General features: G+C 38.8%; 1 protein-coding gene and 1 long non-coding RNA gene across 2 annotated transcripts; one reads left to right on the top strand and one right to left on the bottom strand.

Moving 5' to 3' along the window:
- Positions 1-1865: 1865 nt before the first annotated feature.
- Positions 1866-2828, top strand: LOC148187330 (uncharacterized). Its single transcript, XR_015778945.1, has 2 exons — positions 1866-1928; positions 2015-2828. It is a non-coding gene; the product is annotated as an uncharacterized LOC148187330 (long non-coding RNA).
- Positions 2829-3458: 630 nt separating this feature from the next.
- On the bottom strand, positions 3459-17825 carry LOC121952852 (transmembrane protein 47-like). Its single transcript, XM_042499703.2, has 3 exons — positions 17493-17825; positions 12986-13126; positions 3459-6642 (listed from the first exon to the last, which is right to left on the bottom strand). The coding sequence occupies exons 1-3, from the start codon at positions 17707-17709 to the stop codon at positions 6461-6463; spliced, it is 540 nt and encodes a 179-aa protein (XP_042355637.1). The 5' UTR covers positions 17710-17825; the 3' UTR covers positions 3459-6460.
- Between the last annotated feature and the right edge of the window lie 593 nt (positions 17826-18418).

Genomic DNA, 18418 nt, shown 5'->3' with positions numbered 1-18418 from the left:
TAAAAACTGAAAGAGCTGGAAATGATGCGTCACGATCAAACTGTATAAATATAAACAGTGATCGTAATCACTGCTGCACATAATTCCTTTGTAGTGGTGCAGCTGCATTTTCACTCAGTCACAATGATTTTTTGCAACTTTTCTCATGTGTCAACCATTAAAAAATCAGTCATCCATTAAAATTGCATTTGTGTGAAGCTCAAACAATGTGTCTCGTGTACAAAAGGATATTGGGTTGGTGAATTTCTGACAGCAATCAGTTGCTCTCGTATAAACTACAAACAGGACTCTGTCATTTCAAACAGTGAAGAGCCACATTTGCCTTTTAGTTTCCACATGCAACACCTGGTAAAATGTGAATATTCTCCTAAGCATTTTAAATTATTTTTCATGAATTTAAAACTGTGATCTGCTTGCAAGTAGGCAGAAATAGCCGCATAAGTGAAGAATATGGATGTTCTGTTAAGAATTTTTAATTTTTATATATGTATTGGGTACATGGCACAATACCAATAGCATATGCATGGTAAAATAATATGATGTTCCTCTAATGGAGCTTTTCCAAAGCAGATAGTTGGAGTTGGCATAGTAGGAAAATCACAGGTGAAAATGATAACACTAACGAGTCCACACCTGTGCTTTTTCGATGCCAAAATGTCTGCCTGTATGTTTAGGAAAAAGGGACACTTTATTTTTGATAAAAGTGCTTGTTGCCCTCTAGTGTCCAGATAATATATTGTACTCATCACCTTCATAAATAAAATGAATTTATTTTAGATTTTCAGTGGATTTTTGGTGACATACAGATTAATTTGAATTAAACTTGTGCTTTTGTACATATTAAAAGTTTTAATTTAACTTTTGGTTAGGATATTCAGCCACATGTGGTTATGATGCCACTGGTCATATTGTTATTGACACGATTTCTCATTATATTAATGTGAGGGTGATTGAAACATTTCCAATAAAATTTAATTTAATTTAATTTAATTTAATTTGAAAAGGGACCATGTAGAATGTTAAACATAAATGTTGCCATTTGATGCATTGTACCAGAGTTTAAGCTAATTAAATCTGCAGTCCCTTGGCAGGTCACAATTAAAACATCACAATAATAAAATATCACAAAAAGCTCTGATTTACTGATTGATTCTATGTTCCTCAGCATTCTGTCGACACTTCATAAAGATCTCACCAAACTGAACAATCTGCAGTGCAAGCGTATATTAAATATAGAATTTCCACTGCACGCTTTCTTTCATGTTGGGAAAGTAACCATCTGGCTCTAAGCTGACTGCTGCTTTTTAGCTTTTGATCCCACGTTCATTGACATCCACAAGGTCAGATAGGCAGCTGACTGCTTCCCACACCAGGTTGCCTTGTTCTTACCCGACTGTCCGCGTGCATATCTGTCTATCATTTTTTTTTTAAATTTTTAACTTCATTCTAGTTCTTATTTGATTATTCAGTAGAAAATAAATGAGAGAAACTCCAATAAAGAGTGCAAACTCACACACATATTTCTCATTTTGTGTGTAATGTGGAACCGCTCAGATGGTTTGGACTGCTGTGCAAATGAAGCACATGCTGCATGACAAAACAAAAGATCACTGATGATATGAATGAGTCTAGCATGAGTTATGGAAGTGATTTGATTGTTGCATTTATTCCAAATTTTCCATGCACAGTGTGCAGCACAGTAGCAGTGTGTGGGTTTAACAGGACCCACAGGGCTGCAGGGCAGCACAACCATGATAGAGTAACTTTTTTTCAGGTTAATATGTAATTTTGGTGGAGCCAAGCTTGATAGAGGATTGGGTGGAGGGTAATGTATAGCCCAGGTGTTAATTTCAGCCCTTTTGTCTGCCTCACTAATCTGCAGAGGACGTCCACTGCTGAGGATCACAGGAGGAGCTGGACAACTTCAGGTTTGCATCTATACTTGGATATCTTGGATATTTAGTACAACTCTGCATAATCAACTACTCACTAAAACAATGATTTCCCTCCTCAGGCACCAAGAGTCCATCTTTGTCTCTGTCCCCCAGGCTCAGTAACTGGAATCTGTCCCTGCAGAGTCAAAGAGTGCAGGGCCTAGCTGGTTACTGCACCCAGGGGCCAGGCTACTCTCCAAAAAGCCGCATTATCATCTCTACAAATACAGTTCACTGCTTAGAGATTTACAGTCGGATGTGACTAAACATGTTGCCTGTCCAAACAGTTGGGATGAAGGATTTTTGCTTGCTTTGGTTTTGTTTCCTCTGCTGACATACAGTAAGAGCTGTGCTAAATCTCAGCTGTAGTGGGAAAAGCTGTGATCATGTCCAAAGTATTCAGAGATGAGAGCATGTGGCAGCAGCTGCAGAGACGCAGAACTATCTTCAGCTGCACAACTATGAAGAAAAAGTGTTCTGTTTTTAAAAAATATTTATTAAAAAAGATTAATAGCACATTCTGAAAATTAATATAGCAGCAAATCACTATTTTAAAGACTTAGCGGAGTGAAGGCTTCCTGCGCAGAGAATCAAGTCACATTCCCTGTGTGTGTGTGTGTGTGTGTGTGTTGTAATCTGAGCCTCTCTGTTGTAGAGTGTATCCCATGCTTTACAATGGGCTTATACAGCATTTACCACAACTGTGGTTTCATAACAGCGTTGGTGCAAATTTTTTTCTGCGAGCCGCCAGCTACACCACCTCCACGCTGAGAGCCGTGTGCAGACAATCCTGACCCAGACTCTGGATCATCGATATGCTCTGAATGTCAAATTCAGCTTCTTTGATAATTAGTTTAAAATATACAGTTGATTTTGATAATTACATCCATTTTATTTTTGTGTTTCTGGTCCTTTCTTATTTATATTATTATTTAACAACCTTGCCATAACACTAACTATATTTGAGTGTCAGTGTTGGGGAGTAACTAGTTACAGTAATTAAATTACAAAATAAATATAATTGTAGTGAGTTACAGTTACTGAAAAAATATGTAATTAAATTACAGTTTCTAATAAAAATGTTGGTGGGGTTACTTAAGAAAAAAACATTTTCAGTAAAAAGTTTATATGTTGAATAAAAACTTAATTCTGTTGCTTTACATCTTTTTGCCATGCAGGAATGTCTTGCTTTTGGCATATTTTTGGACAAGGTGAGTCAGCAAAGCACATTTGAGCGCAACATATATGCACGTGTTTTTTTGTCTTTTTTTGTCTTTTCAGCTTTATTGCCCTTTTTAAAACATTTGTGAGAAAAGCAATCAGATGCAATAAGTTATATTACTTTCATAAACTAATTAAAATAGTTACATTAATATATTTTCAACCTACATTACCTTACATTTCAAAAGCAACCTTCCCAACACTGTTGAGTGCAGGCGTAGAGCTCGTTTTGCTGTCTATCTTAGCAAAAATAAAAAGATAAACTAAACGATATGAAACAAATGAAATGTAGATTTTTCTCTCTGTATTTCAACCCTTTATTTTCATAGAGCAAAGAGTAAAAAAAAAAAATCAAGTTAACCACACCAAACTTCATCAAAACTGACTGTGGATCATGTGTTTTAGTGCTACAGGTCAAATATCACCCTTTAAGTGAGAAAAAGAACCCCAACATTAGCTTTGGCTCTCATGGTTTTTGACCTCTCTTACAGCCTCACTGGATATTATCATGTCTGACCACTAGGTGGAGTAAAAACATTAGAGTGAATAGTGTGGGTGTGGTTATTATTATACATCTATGGGTCAAACTTGGTGCTTATGGTGGAGGACAAGAACAAGATCACAGGGGAAACAAGCAAATGGCACTTCAATAAGTTAGTGTAAAACATGAACATGGCTTTGGAAAAACATTTTGTTCAAGTGCATATTCCATGTCACTATGTAGCTGCATGTAATGCAAGAAGAGAGCGCTTACTGCGTGGGTGGAGTGCTGAGAATAAAGACCCACTGCCATCTTGACCTTTGACCTAATACAACACACCAAAATTACAAGCAAGTGCATGATCTAAAGCGTCTTTGCCAAATAAAAGTGAATTTGCTCTAGGAATCACATTTTTAAATGATTTGGATCAGCTGGTGTTCTGTGTGTATCCTTTACAGGTTGAAAATATTCTTCGACAGTAGAATAAATGTTTTTTTCTTTAATGTTAAGAGTCAATGTTTCACTTGTTCAAAGTCTCCTCTCACTATCAAAACACCTTTCACTCAATGCTTAACTAAAGACAACATGCTTAACATGTGCGTGGGACCAAAAAAAAGTAACGTGATCACGTCTGTGTGCCCTCTCTGCCAGCATGTCATGTACTCACGTCACCTTTAACACGTGCGTCACATTTGAAAAATTCCCGTGAGGTCGCCGCTATTATAAGACAACCACTGACCCGGCAGCCCACACACTCAACACACCACATCACACCGAGTGTCAGGTTGACGTGGCACAGTTAATTTGGATATGGTGTTGATTCGGGTGAAAATATTGTCCACGGCTGGGGAGTTTTCACACTGTTGCAGCTGGGTAAATTGTTTGTTTTTCCCCCTTTCCCGAGACTCTTTAACCAGCTGCTGCAGTTTGAACTCTGGGGGGTAAAGAAAGTGTGTGTGCAGGGAAACTTCACACCAGGCTGCTCGGGTGTGACAGTGCCTCCTGTTTCCCACAAAACACCCAGGGACGTAATGGAGATCTTTTTAAACTTGCCTTTCATTAGCACAAGAAACTGCCTACAGCTATCTTATGATCCGAAAACTAAAAGGTCCAAAAAACAGAATAAATGGTTGCTGTTATTTCAATTTCAGCCGGCAGTGGAAAAAAAGTATTTGCAATGAGAAAATAATGTGGCGGTGTTGTAAAAATGTCCCAAATATGTATATTAAATACACTTAAAATCTTCAAGGAAGTTCTAAATCTTAACTGCAGCAAATGTGTTTTGAGGTTTGTGTTAAAATGTTTTATGCTGCTCATTATGTTCAACAAATGTGTCTTGTTTCACACATTAAAGGTCCCATATAGTAAAAAGTCAGATTCCATGTCTTTTTACAAATAAAACATGTATAGGTGATATATACATAATGTGAAAGTATCAAAACGCACAGTCCACAGGTAAATGCATACAGTTCACATTCAGAAAATGTGCCTTTAAACAAGCCATAAGGATTCCTGTGAATTTGTGATGTCAGACTATTTGAAACAAAAACATTAAAAATAGGTCCTTTTGTATTTCTTGCTGGGATACTTTTCAGTGTATATGAATGACATTCACTAATAGGAAGCGAACAAGTTCTTGCCTCGCAATGTAAAACCTTCTGTAAAGATAGAAAAAAAGAGCGTTTCAGACAGAGGGTGATTACAGGTCTATTCAAGCAGGCAGTATGAGAAAAATAATGTTTTGGTTTTTTTAATATTAAAATCTGTAAACATGTTCTAGTAGAAACCCAAAATACAAAAATGAACCTGAATATAAGCATAATGTGGGACCTTTAACTAGCTGCAAACTAACAACCTGGGGATATCTCTTTAAATATCCAGGGGCGGCTTCCTCTGAGGAATGTGTGCTCTGGATAATGAAAGTGTTTTGCATTTTTGTCTCATTGGTGTTCAAAAAAAGGGGCACCCATAAAGCCCCCGCTCTTAAAATCCAGTGAGAGGTCAGTTTGCTGCAGAATGCCACACCACAGTACTGAAAACAACATAAATTCACACTCCTAATACTCCCAAAACTACAATGTTTATTCTGGATTTTCCTTCATGTAGAAATACTTTGTACACATTTACATTTTTTTCATTTTGAGACAAACTAGTGTGAGTTTGCAAACAAACTATAAACACTCGAGAGCTCTAGCATATATCAAAGCTGTCCAATTTACACTTCTAATAACCAGAAGGCTTTGCGTTACTAGATATGTTTCAGCTAGAACACACGGAGGAGGGGGGGGGGAGTTCAGGTTTTTCAATATTTATAAATGCCATAAATACATTAACAACAAGCTTGTCTTTGTGAAATGCTACAAAAAAGAATAAAAAAAAAGGAAATGTGGAGATAATCAATCCCTTTAAATGTTCAGTCACTGCACATTCAGGTCTGTGCTGAGAATCTACTGTCTTGTTCCTCTAACAATAGAGATCCAGGTCAACGTGCGGTGGAAACATCCAGCATCGGCAGCTCGTGCCTGTCCAGAAAGCTCTCTGCGCTTTGCCACCTCATCCCTGATACCAGCAGGGCTGAGGGACCCGCTGGCTGCATGGGAGGAGGGGTGATGGGGCTCCTATTCATAAAGCCCTGGCCTAAATTAGGCCTTCACAACCTGTCTAAAAATAACAGAGAGCAAGACAGCAAGAGAGACAGAGAGATAGAGAAAGAGAGACGGGTCTGTGCTCGAAGTGAAGAAAAGTAGCACACTTCCTGTATGGGAATTCTGCGTGTGTGTGTATGTTGATGTGTGAGGAGGGGAGGGGAGGGTTGAGAAAGGACTCAGTACATCGCATCCTCGTATATGTCCGTCCGCAGGCAGAAGAGGATCCCTCCGCCCAACATGAAGATGGTGGCTCCCCAGCCAAGGCCGTAGCCCCAGTTGAACTCGTGATAGGTCTGAAGAACTGTTCCGTCGATGAACTTGATCGGGTAGAGGACCAGGGCGCAGGCCTGCAGAACCACTACAACAGAAAGAGACAAAGAGAAGATTTGATTAAAAATAACTACAGCACTACATATTTATAAGTATATGAGTCATTTGATTTGATGACCATAGGTGACATTATGTGAAAAAAGGTCAATAAAATATATTTTTTTAAAAGAACTACAAATCCAATGTTGTTAAATACACCTGCAACAGTTTCTGTGTAACTGATAGCACTCCTACAGCTACCATTAGTCGCCTACAACTTTTACTGCTACAACAAGTACTATGACTGGTGACACGATACCGTCACAAGCACCATAGTTCCTGTTACAGAAAATATTCCAAATTTTACTTTTACCTGATGTGTTATTGGCCTGTGTACAGAAGTATTATGTGTTTAATTTAGAAAAAAAAATAATGGCAGATGCTTTTTTCACCCAAGTGAAACCAGTACTATTTACAACCAGGGTGTAAATAGCCAGTGTTGCTTTTAACATCTAGGTGTATGTATTCCTGGGCATCCTAGCAACGTCAAAATATGACGTTAACACAAACGGGTCTATTCAGCTATTCTGCCAAAGTGCACACAGTCATGAATGAATTACTAAATGGAAAAAACCCTATTTTAACAAGATTATCTCATAATTATGAAAAAAAAAAGTTTTCATAATAAAATCTGCTCCTGTTTTTCTTAATAAAGCACATTATTATTATTATCTGCTTAATTTTTTTCCCCATGCTTCTGAGATAATAATCACATTAATTCAGTAAAATGGCGCAGGCAACACATCCGTACTTGCTGCCACTCTGCTCACTCTTCTCACAGTGTTTTGCACAACCATGTCTTACTCCTCATTTTGGTGCTGCTACTTTATACACGTCTTGTTTTTCTTCTTCTTGATATTGATATTTAATTATATATTTGTTTAATTTCAGTCTTCTTTCCAACCCCTTCATTGCTTTTGTCCAACTGTGAATTTAATCTCTCTTTTCAAGATTAATCCTTCTTTTTATCTGTTCTACATATTTCTTCTGACGTTCACTCCTGGACAAGTAGGTTTGAGCATTCAGTAACTGCATTTCAACCATAAAAATGCACAATTCAAGTAAAAAAAAAGTGATGTAAATGGTCTTGCTTTTCTTAAGATACATATCTGAAAGCGAACATGCTGCTGTAAAGGCAGAAATATAGCCAGTTTTAAAAAGAGGCTGAAGGACAAATAAGACGGGGAAGGTTTTTCAGTGTCTGTATAAAGAGCTGAGAGCCACTGAAGGTAACAGAATGGCTGTATAAAGTGATTATCTTTCTCAAGGTGGTGTAACTGCTGCTGCAGATGATCCCATCAAAATGAGCCTCTCTGAAGACTTTTCTTGGCAGGAATAACAATGTAAGTTTGGATTGTGTTTCTGAGCCTGTGGATGAAAACAGGAGTGTGCCAAAACAGAATTACAAAATTTGAGCCTCAGATTATTTACTGTAAGATTGATGCCTCAGTACCAAACTGTGATTACTTTACTGCACCTCTGAATAAACAGGTTTGTGACAAACACAAATCAAAGCTATCTAATTACATAACAAACTGTTCTGAAAGCATTCAAACCGCCTGGACAACCACACACTGTTACAACAGCTGCTCGTTTGGGGCAGTATTGCTTGAAACAAGCACTGGCCAGGACGAAAAAAAGCATGAGAAAAAAGAAAACCCGGCTCATTGATTGCCCAGGACCAAAAAAGGCAATCAATCCCCTTCAGCCAGCTTGTTCACAACAAAAACAATGGAACAACACAAAATGGATGCAGTCTTGGGATTTTTGTTTTTACTTTTACCTTTGTTTCTTTGAATTTGCGCTGTTGGCTTTATTAATTTTTTTTCTACCCAAAATGCACTGCCCTCTACGTCAATTCCTCTCTTTGGTTTGCTGGATAGTCCGTTCACATTTTGCACTAGGGTTCACTTGCAAGACATTTTCAGGTGGACCAGAGTTCGCTTGTTTGGTCCGCACCAGAGTTCAGATGAGCTTTTACACATGCCCAAACAAATAGGACTATCCGAGGAAACAAACTCTGGCGCCTTTAAAGCGGACCAAACAGCTCTGGTGTGAAAGCGCCCTAAGAATTATTCTCTTTTCAGTGCCTTAGAATGAGCCAACAGTGTTTTTTACAGTAGCGGAGAATGAGCAAACCAAACACTAGCTCCAGATAGGGCCATTGGTGTTTTCGCGTTAGTCAAGCTAAGCTGCTTTATTCAGTGTTTTTACCAGTTTAAATCATCAGGTCCATTTCTTTTGTAAAAGAAGAGACCTCTGCGGATAATTCGGCTCCCAGTAAAAGCCTCATCTGGATCTTAAGTAATCGAAGAAAAAAGGGGAGCACCCATTAGCAGGCGCTGAGCAAGCGGCACGTTTACAACGAGCCAAGTGGGTGATTTGGCTCCCAGTAAAAACCTGAAAAATCTGGATGAGAAAAAAAAGGTGAGCACACAATAACAGGTGCTCTTCTTCGACATGCCAAACAGCATTGGAGAAAAACTGATTTGTAACACAAAACTGCTTCATTTGGTGTTTCTACCAGTTTAAATCATCAGGTCAGTTTGTTTTGCAGAGGGAGAGACCTCTGCAGATAATTCGGCTCCTGGTAAAGACTTCCTGAACTATACAGGTGTTATAACCAGGAGAAATTTCAGCTAGTTTGAATCTCCGATCCTCATCACTAGATGTCACTATATCCCTATAAATCTTGGACACTGTTCCTTTTTGCTTTCATAGCACTTTTCAAGCAAAGATCAAAAAAGTGCTGTCCATTGTAAGGTAATATGAAGTGAAATGACACGTTATAAAATGGGTTTTTGCATTTCACATCCAGTTTGAAATCCCAATAATAAGATGAAAACATCAAGAGAAACAATCTTTATATGAGACATTTCCTTGTGGGTTTCCTGTTCTTTTGAAGTGGATTCCACTCCCTTGGCACCCCAAAGTAAAGCTTGGGCATTTCCTTCATTTTGTGAAATGTGGAACAATTTTCTAACAATCCTTATTATTCTTTTGCCCTTGACATCGCCGAAGGAAAATGACTTTAATTCCATCATCATTGTGAATCAGTTTCCCTTTAAATCATCCAGGACCATGAACTATTGGAGGTTAATGCGTCATTGTGAGTGAATGTGCATGTGTGCGATCAAAGGCGTACTGTGGTCTACACTCACACTGGCTACCTCAATTCCCTCCTGAGCATGCTAGGTGACTCTTGAGGAAGGGACTTTGTGTGACTCCGCCTTTCCTTCCTACAGGACGGAGCAGTGGGGCGTGCAGGGGGAACGACGGCAGCTCAAGAATGTGGCGGTGTTGATGGAGCCCAGACTGAGCTCGCAGCCCAGCTGAGGTCATATTTCTGGACAGAAAATAAATACCACACAGTCGTGGTCCTGCCAAGGGGCGTTTAAGGGTCCAACCCCTCTGCTGCTGCTGCCGCTCTGCTGAGGACTGTGTGCCTGTAAGGAGACCTTATTCTCGCAAGGCTCCTAAAGCAATTACACACAGGAAAGGATAACACGGCCTTCCCACGCTTTTCGGTAAATGGCCAACAGTCAAAGGCATGGACATTAAGTCTACTGCACACACTGGTCCTTTGTGACCGATGGTTTCAGAGACAGAACAAGACAAAAATGCCTTATATTCCCCAATCAGAGTCAGATTAAACATTTCGACACTAAACATTATATATTATCATCTATAAGCTGGTTCCAGCCATTCAGTCTAATGTCTGGATCTTATGTGGACTGTAAAATAAATGTAACAATATCTTTCACACATCAAGGATTGTAACAGCAAGCATGATTTTCACATCTTTTATCGCTTTTTCCTCGTTCTGGGAGGACAAAGTGAAATGTCACGAGGTAACAGCCGTGTTGGTGTCAGTGACATATTTTGTGCGAGACAGTGGATGTAGTTCAATGAGTGGTTTCACATGAAATTAAATGGTGCTACGGCAAACTATGACTGCCTTAATTTGCAAAATCATCGCTTGAATTGACAAAACATTCACACTGGATAAAAAATTTCACTGTTGATTGTCATAAATGTTTTTTTTTCTCAAAATTAGGTCCCATAGGGGACTGTCATGATCCTATATCCTTCTGTTTCCTGTTTTATTTTTTGTTTTGTCACTCCTCATGTGTCATGTCTGGTTTTACTTCCTGTCTTTGTTTGTTTTTCCGCCCTAATGTTCCCCTGATAGTTTCACCTGTCTTTTATCAGTCTTGTTGTCCTCCCTTGCTATAGTCTTCCCTGCACACCTGTTCTGTTTTAGTCTTGTTTGCTCCACCCTTGTGTTCCTTCCACACTTTTGTTTGTTAGCCAGTCCTTGTGTTCCCCTCTTTTCCGCATGTCCACCTACCTCAGCTGTGTGTCGTTGTCCTGATTAGTTCCCTGTATATACCTGTGTGTTCCCCTTTGATCCTTCTCAGTTTGTCTGTGATCCTCAGTGTTGTTCCTCCATACTGTCAGCGATTCTGTTCCCCTCACTTTAGGATCCATATACCAAGGAAGGCTATGTAAGTCATAATTATTGTTGCTTTCATGTCATACTAACATGTTGTGACCCAACGCAATGTGCATGACGCTGATATTTCAATTCTCTTAAATTTCCTTATCTCAACTCTAGTCATGCTGCAGTATCTCATCCCATGCCAGGCAAAGCTCACACAATGTTTCAGATGAAAGTGTGCACAGTATACCTTAATTCACAACATTTTAATTATCTGTATAAATGACTTAGGCTGAAAAGTAAAAATTAATGCCATTTTGGAAAATTGTTTAGTTTGTTAGAAGTAATTTTTCTGTAATTTGTTAATTATAACTTTTTTTCAGTGAAGATCTGGACACTTTAGGGAGTGACTAACTAACACCGCTCAAATAGTACAAAATATAGCTGAGGACAGTGTTATAGATTTAATCTCATGGTGTTGCTTTAACTCTCTGTGAGTTAAAAAAGGAACTCTGGCATAGTGTTAAAAGTGTTAATTTAACTCTAATAGGTGTGGTGCTATATAAACCCTAAAAAAGTGTTGAAATCAATTCTGTAGGAGTTAATTCACCACTGGACTTTTTGTTATCCTGGTTGGTTTCAGTTTAGTTTTTCCATTCGCAATTTATTTGTACTTTGATTACCTTCTTGTTTTTTGGACATTTTTATCTGCATTAGAGCTTGCTTTTTTTTGCCCACCTGTCTGCTCTATTTGTTCTACATCTGACTCACTCGTGACAGGGGACACTGGAAGGGGAGGGACTTCCTCTCTCTTTATGTGCATGGATTTCCCAAAAAGTCAAAAGATTCATTTAAAAGTCCAATGTATAGAATTTAGAGGCCGTAGAACTAAAACTTCTCCCGTGTACCATGTGTGAGGAAGAACTACGGTGGTCGTCGAAGAAAAAACGAAAATGCCCCATCTAGAGCCACTGTCTGGTTTGTCTGTTCAAGCTACCGTAGTAAAACATTAAAGACTCAGGCTAAATACATTTAAATGGCTTTAAATGGCTCATTCTAAACCAATGATTCTCATTTTCAGGTGATTATAAACTAATAAAAACTGTGAAAATGATATACCATTTCTGCCAGTAGATGCCCTTAAATCCTACAAACCGCACCTTTTAGTTTAGTCCACAGGCCTTCTGTAATACTACAGGAGGAGGAATATTATTTATGATGCATGACAGGATGTCTGTTTCTTTTATAATCCTGTATTTTTTCATAACTGAATCTGGGCATGAGATAAGTAGCGGTGAGTGGTTAGTTTCATCACTGTTTGCAAAGTAAAGTAAGCAAAGACTATGAGTCAGTTATAACAACGCCTGCATAGTGTATGGAACAATGTGTCTTGACTGTTTTGCTTTTAATTATATGTTTCATAAATAGATCCTCCCTCACCAGTGGCAAAATCTGGCTTCAGTCAAAGGACCTTCTCACAAAGCATGCAGGAGAAGAGCAGTCCACACATGAGGCAGTGCTGGGTGAGGAGTCTGTGGTGGCTTTTTTCCCCTCACTGACTTCACTTCTCTGGGTAAGTCTGCAACTTCTGCGGCTGCTTTTTCTTGGCTCACGATCCGGCAGCTCCCCAGACTCCACACCACAAAGAATGAGCTCAACCAACAAGCCTCATTCAGCTGCTTCTCTCCTTCTGGACCCTTCTATTTAATCTGAGCGCTGGAACAAAAAAACCCTGTCTGTATGGAAATTGTTGTGGTCGTGGTGAACGTATATGTGCTGTCTTTCTGTTTCCAAATATGCATGTGTTGGAACATTGCATAAACGCTCGTACAGGACAGAGAAGTACAAATGATTTTTGTTTGGAAAGTATAGAAAAGAACAGAAAGCGTACCTGCAGTGAAGAGGAACACGGCCACTGTGCGGTAGTGCTGTCTCTGTGTCCCCCGGCAGAGGGAAATCAGGGCCACCAGGAAAGCCACCAGAGTTGCCACGGCACCGGTCACCAGCAGCACCAGGGTGGCAATCTGCCAGTCTGCAGGACGAGACACATGCAGGTTAAAGTGGAGCAACAAAAGCTCGATTCACAGGACGGCCCGGTTGAATTGAACCGCTGTGTTGACAAACACAAAACAAGAGCTAATCCCACAGAGTGAAGTGTGTCACGCAGAATGGACTCAGGTCCACATGAAACAGGGACCTGATACCTAACTCTGTAATGACAGTAATTAAATTCAGCACACAAAACATAGACACATGCTGTTATAATTGATGCATGTTAAAAGGGTTAAACTTTGTATTTCAAACACAAAAATGTACTCATCTTATCAAGAAATGACAACTTGTCCATGAAGATACTGAATCTGTAGTTTTAAGGTATTAGAGCTGCTATTTTCAGGGCAAAGTAGGCCAAAACTAAATCTCCAAATATTGCTGCATGTCAGCTCAAGTTGGCCCCTCCTGCACTTATTCTCTCACACCAATGAACATTACTGGTTTCTTCTGATCTGATTTCTCTACCTCTTGATGCATATTTTATATCTATCTTTCTGATTATATTTCTATTGATCTATAAATTGAAAATTAAAGGGGGACTGTACCCATTTTCAAAATTCATACGTTATTCCTATGACAGTCCAAAAATATTGGTAAAAGTGAACAACTCTCTTTCAAATCCAAAAACTAGAGTGCTAAAACTTAATTTTTTGATGTCATTCAGTATGATGTCTGGAGCTGCTCCATAGAGGATGAATTGTGAAAGATGTTTTAGATGACACTGAGAGCAGCCATGGGAATGTTCAGAGTATATGGGAACATTGTCTGTTTCACAACTGAGACCACTACAATAAAATAAAGCTCATTTGGGTAAAAAAAAGAAAGAAAAAAAACATTCTGTGGATCCACAAAATCTCTCTCTTATTCACTGTCTCCGGAGCAGCTCCAGACTTTATACTTGAAGACATCATATTTTAAGGCGAGTAGCTCATGTTCAAAAATAATAATGGCGCTTTCCTAGGCCATGGAAATAACATTAATTTATGTAATTTCCTCTTTCAGTTAGTACTTAGTGATGGGCAACAGTGAAAAAATGAAACGTCCTTTAAGTCACGAGGAAACAACATTGATGTTACAAAGAAGATGTGTTGTATTTTATTGCTCTGAACATTGAAACAGTACGTTGATAAAAAAAGAGCAGGAGAACTGATCACGTGAGCCATGAATTATAACCAGAAACAAATTTTTCAGGTTATCCCGACACCACATGAATGGCTGCAGAAGTAACTTGGACATCTGTCACTTGCAAAGCATGACAGATCATTGGTCAGTGACATTTTTGTAACATTGTATTGAGCTTATATAATCCCCTGACATACAAACATACAAGTGAGATCCTGAAGGAAATGAATCTTTTTATCTTTATAAATGTAAACTGATAATTACTGGTATTGCATTTAAGAGTAGTTTTGTGAGTCAGGCTACACTAGCTGTCAAATGTGCATATGTCAGTCATGGAGAAACTGACACCATATTTCGTAAAAAGTATCAAAACTCAAAAGATTTGATACATTTACATGCATCAACTAAAATGAACCAATCCTGTTTAAAGAATCATTCCATCCATCACTATAAGTAATTCATTTTTTAAGTATTTCATTTGGTGATTTTTTGGTGTTGATTAATCATTACTGTTGCATTTTTGCAGTGCAAATATGTCAGTCGGTGTGTTCAATTCTGTGATATTTCCTTTGAGTTTAAGTTTGTGGCTCACAGCCTTTCTCATGTCCGTCCCACCACGTTGGCCTTTCAACACCACATTAATTCTGTTTATTCCAAACAACTCCACTTGCTCCTGGTGGAAAAGTTAAACTCATCATTTCCTCTGCGTCAAAAGATTCTTCCCTGGAAAGACCTACACAATGCTAGGTCGCTAAAAAAGGCACATTTCAAAGCTTAACTGTCTTGAGCTTAACTCTCTGTTCAGTTAAGTGTTAATACAGAGTGTGAAAGCAGAAATGTATTCAGAAAAATGTTTTAATTCCTCCAAACAGTGTGCGTTCTCTCTTTGATATCCCACTTGTGGGTGTCAAAAGAAGGCCTAACCTCCGAAGACTTGAATCAAAGGAAGAATTTGCATTTGATGTACAATCTTCGCTGGGTGTGTCTCTCTCTTACACACAGCTCCCGATTTAATTGTCTAAAAAAAAAAAAAAAAATCCCCAACATCTGAAGTCGATTTGATTCAGCCTGCAAGAAATATTTTTTGTCCAACATCTTTGGTCCATTATGTGGTTAATATTCTGGTTTCGTCCGTAAAAAAAAAATCCCTCTCTCCTCAAAGAATATTAAACAGTGCATTTACTTCACAAGTATATTTTTCTACCGCTCACTGAAGCTGTGAGTCATAACACTGCTTCCATCTGCATTATTGTATTTGCCTGCCATTTATTCTGCATTGAATCGTGTCTGCCTCATTGCGTCACTCCAAAGACAGTGAAATTCAAGAATCTTGGGATAGGTATGAGAATGTGTGCATGCTAAATGTGCTTTGCCTTTTGGTGAACTGCCCCTTTAACCTCAACACACCCCTCCACTGTTGCTTTAACGAGCTCTGCAGACACTCAAAGCAACAACCCGCCTCCTATTCACCCCAACACATTCCACAATATCTGAGAGCGGTCAGTCACCCCCAAAGCTGTTCACCTCTTTGTAGCTCCACATGTCTGCTGGTTACATAGCACCAAAAGTCACTTAAACCTCTTAAAATGAACTGACAAAGATATAAAATATTTAACATACCATTTGCCAACCAATGAGCTACAAAATGTCCATTAAATTTATACATAGTTTAATATGGTTTGCTTTAAGTATTTTTATTACTGTTTCAGTCAGCTACCGTATGTTAAATAGAGACAAAGCTCCAGCTAATAACAACCGGCAGCAAGCAGCCAAATGCTGGTAAATCTGTTACATTTAATGAGGATTTCCTCCCCTGGTGGGGCGTGGAAGGGGGTTGGAGACATAAACACTCCCGTCATGTGGTTTCTCCGCTTAACAAAAGGCAACCTGGTGGGTCCAGGCGTGGTGAGGAGGATGATGGGGAAGATGCTTAATGTGTCTCTTCAAAACCACTCAAAGTGTTCTGGTGGTTGGAGTAGGTTAACTCTTTGTGTGCCAAAGAGATGCTGTTCCTACATGTTTGTGTTCAGTTTTCTGCTATTTTGAATCCTATTGAATTGATGGGAAAATTATGTTTGAGGTACAATATTGTAAAAAGTCAGAGTTTTGTGTTTTTTTTTAAATCATAGAGCAGGTATAGGTGCTATATAGATAATGTAAAAGAATCAAAACATACACATAGAAATGCACATAGCCCACATTTGGATATGCGTCTTTAAACAAGCTGTCAGGATTTGCATGAATTTGTGATGTCACACATAAAAAGGTCGAAAGTGCTGCTCAGATGCTGTTACAGTTATTTACACGGCAATGAAAGCTCAGACACACCAAAAGCATAAAAACTGACCAGAGCAGACTGTATTTCTTAAAGAGACAGGTGCTACAACGGAGCGTTTCAGACAGAAAGTAAATACAGGTATATTTAAACAGACAGCGTGAGAAAAATTACATGATTTTTTAAAATATAAAGCATGTAAACATGTTCTAGTAGAAACCTAAAATACAAACATGAACCGTATAATGAGCTTAATAGGGGATCTTTAAACTATCAATGCCACTCATATAGTAAACATTTAAATGTACCAATAATTCACTAGTACTTTAACTGATTTACTATTCAAAATAACACTAAAAATGCGGTGATACTGGAACAATAAACATGCCTTTTAATTCAGACTCTTACTCATGAATTAGATAAAACCTATTGCTGGTGGAGCTGAGCATCACAGTGTTTTGTCACAGTGAAACACGTCACTGCTGTGGTATGAACAGGGGAAATTTATCAGCAGCACAAGAAACGCCAAATGCCCCAGCTGCTGCTGCTCAGTGAAAAACAAGCCAACTAAAACAAACTCTTCCTGGGAGACGGTGGCCAGAGTTGCCAGTCAGTTCAACAAACATTCCTCTTTGTTTTTGTCTAACATGGGATGTGCAGCCTAATAACAGACTCTGGAAAGGACCACTGATAACATGCTACTTTAAAACCATCCAGCTACTGCGCATGGCATAATTACCACTAGTGCATTACGCATTGTTTATTACACCACATGAAGGACAAAATCAGAGTTTTCCCTCTTGCAAAGTACTATACAGTACTACAACCTAGCGATCACAGCTTTTTTTTTTTCACAAATTCTGGTTATTCTCTCTTCAAGCATCTTCAGGCCAAAGCATAGAAAGTTAAAAACAACCAAAAAGGTGTGAACACGAACACTGACTCCTACCAGATGTGAGGGTGGAAAAGCAGCTCCACGGAGCCTCCTCTGTCGGATGCCGTGTCTCGGACTGGGAGCAGGACTCCCACAGAGACAGGGAGAAATGCTCCGCAGTGACCCAGGCTGGGCTCAGCAGAGCCACCACGTCCAAACACAGCGCTAGGAAGACGCACAGCAGAGCGATCAGCTTGAAGGGCCGGAACACGTACACCTCGTTCACAGACATCTTCTCGGGACAGGATACACCGCTGCAGGTCAGTCACAGTGGGAATGAGCTCGCTGGAGGTCCGCGTACGTCTTCACCCACCATAGCCTTCACTGCTTTGTGTGCGCGTCCAGCTGGAAAAGTTTAACGGGAGACTTCCGGTTGGATAGTGTTTTCAAAATAATTGCTCCACTGTTGGGACGCATGACGAATGAGTGATTATCTGGAAGAAAAAAAGTAAAATAAATAAAAATGAAATTATATATATATATATATATATATATATATATATATATATATATATATATATATATATATATATATATATATATATATATGTGTGATACACACAAACACATACATATATGTGTATAAAATAAAATAATATTACCATTTTGCAAATATCAGTGTTTATTTAGTCTTTGCTTATCACAACAACAATGTATTGTAACAGAAGCTCAATTAATTTCGTATGACTGTAGGCTACTGTTATTATGGCAGTTATTATGTTATTACACACCACACTTTCAGGACTAGAAACCCATCTCTGAAAAAAAACCTCCAAAACATAGGCTACTGTTTAAAGCCATATCATTTCATATTGTCTACTCGTTATTTCGAGACACAGTGACTTGCTCAGTAGAGGATCACATGCTTGCTTAATCTGAATTCCATTTATGTGCTTTTATTTTGAAAGCCAAATCAGGAAACCAGACTTGTTTATGCTCTT

Source organism: Plectropomus leopardus, chromosome 15 (assembly GCF_026936395.1).
Source record: "Plectropomus leopardus strain MGB_pleo_1.0 chromosome 15, ASM2693639v1, whole genome shotgun sequence".
Taxonomy (NCBI): domain Eukaryota; kingdom Metazoa; phylum Chordata; class Actinopteri; order Perciformes; family Serranidae; genus Plectropomus; species Plectropomus leopardus.
This window is presented reverse-complemented; position numbering and strand designations above follow the sequence as displayed.

What these genes read in the sequence shown, in the direction of transcription:
- LOC121952852 (XM_042499703.2), bottom strand. Translation starts at nt 17,709, where the DNA reads ATGTCTGTGAACGAGGTGTACGTGTTCCGGCCCTTCAAGCTGATCGCT. An exon ending in CTTTTCCACCCTCACATCTG is followed by an intron (nt 13,127 to 17,492) that starts GTAGGAGTCAGT and finishes CTCGTCCTGCAG; the next exon opens with ACTGGCAGATTGCCACCCTG. An exon ending in CGTGTTCCTCTTCACTGCAG is followed by an intron (nt 6,643 to 12,985) that starts GTACGCTTTCTG and finishes TTTCTGTTGTAG; the next exon opens with TGGTTCTGCAGGCCTGCGCC.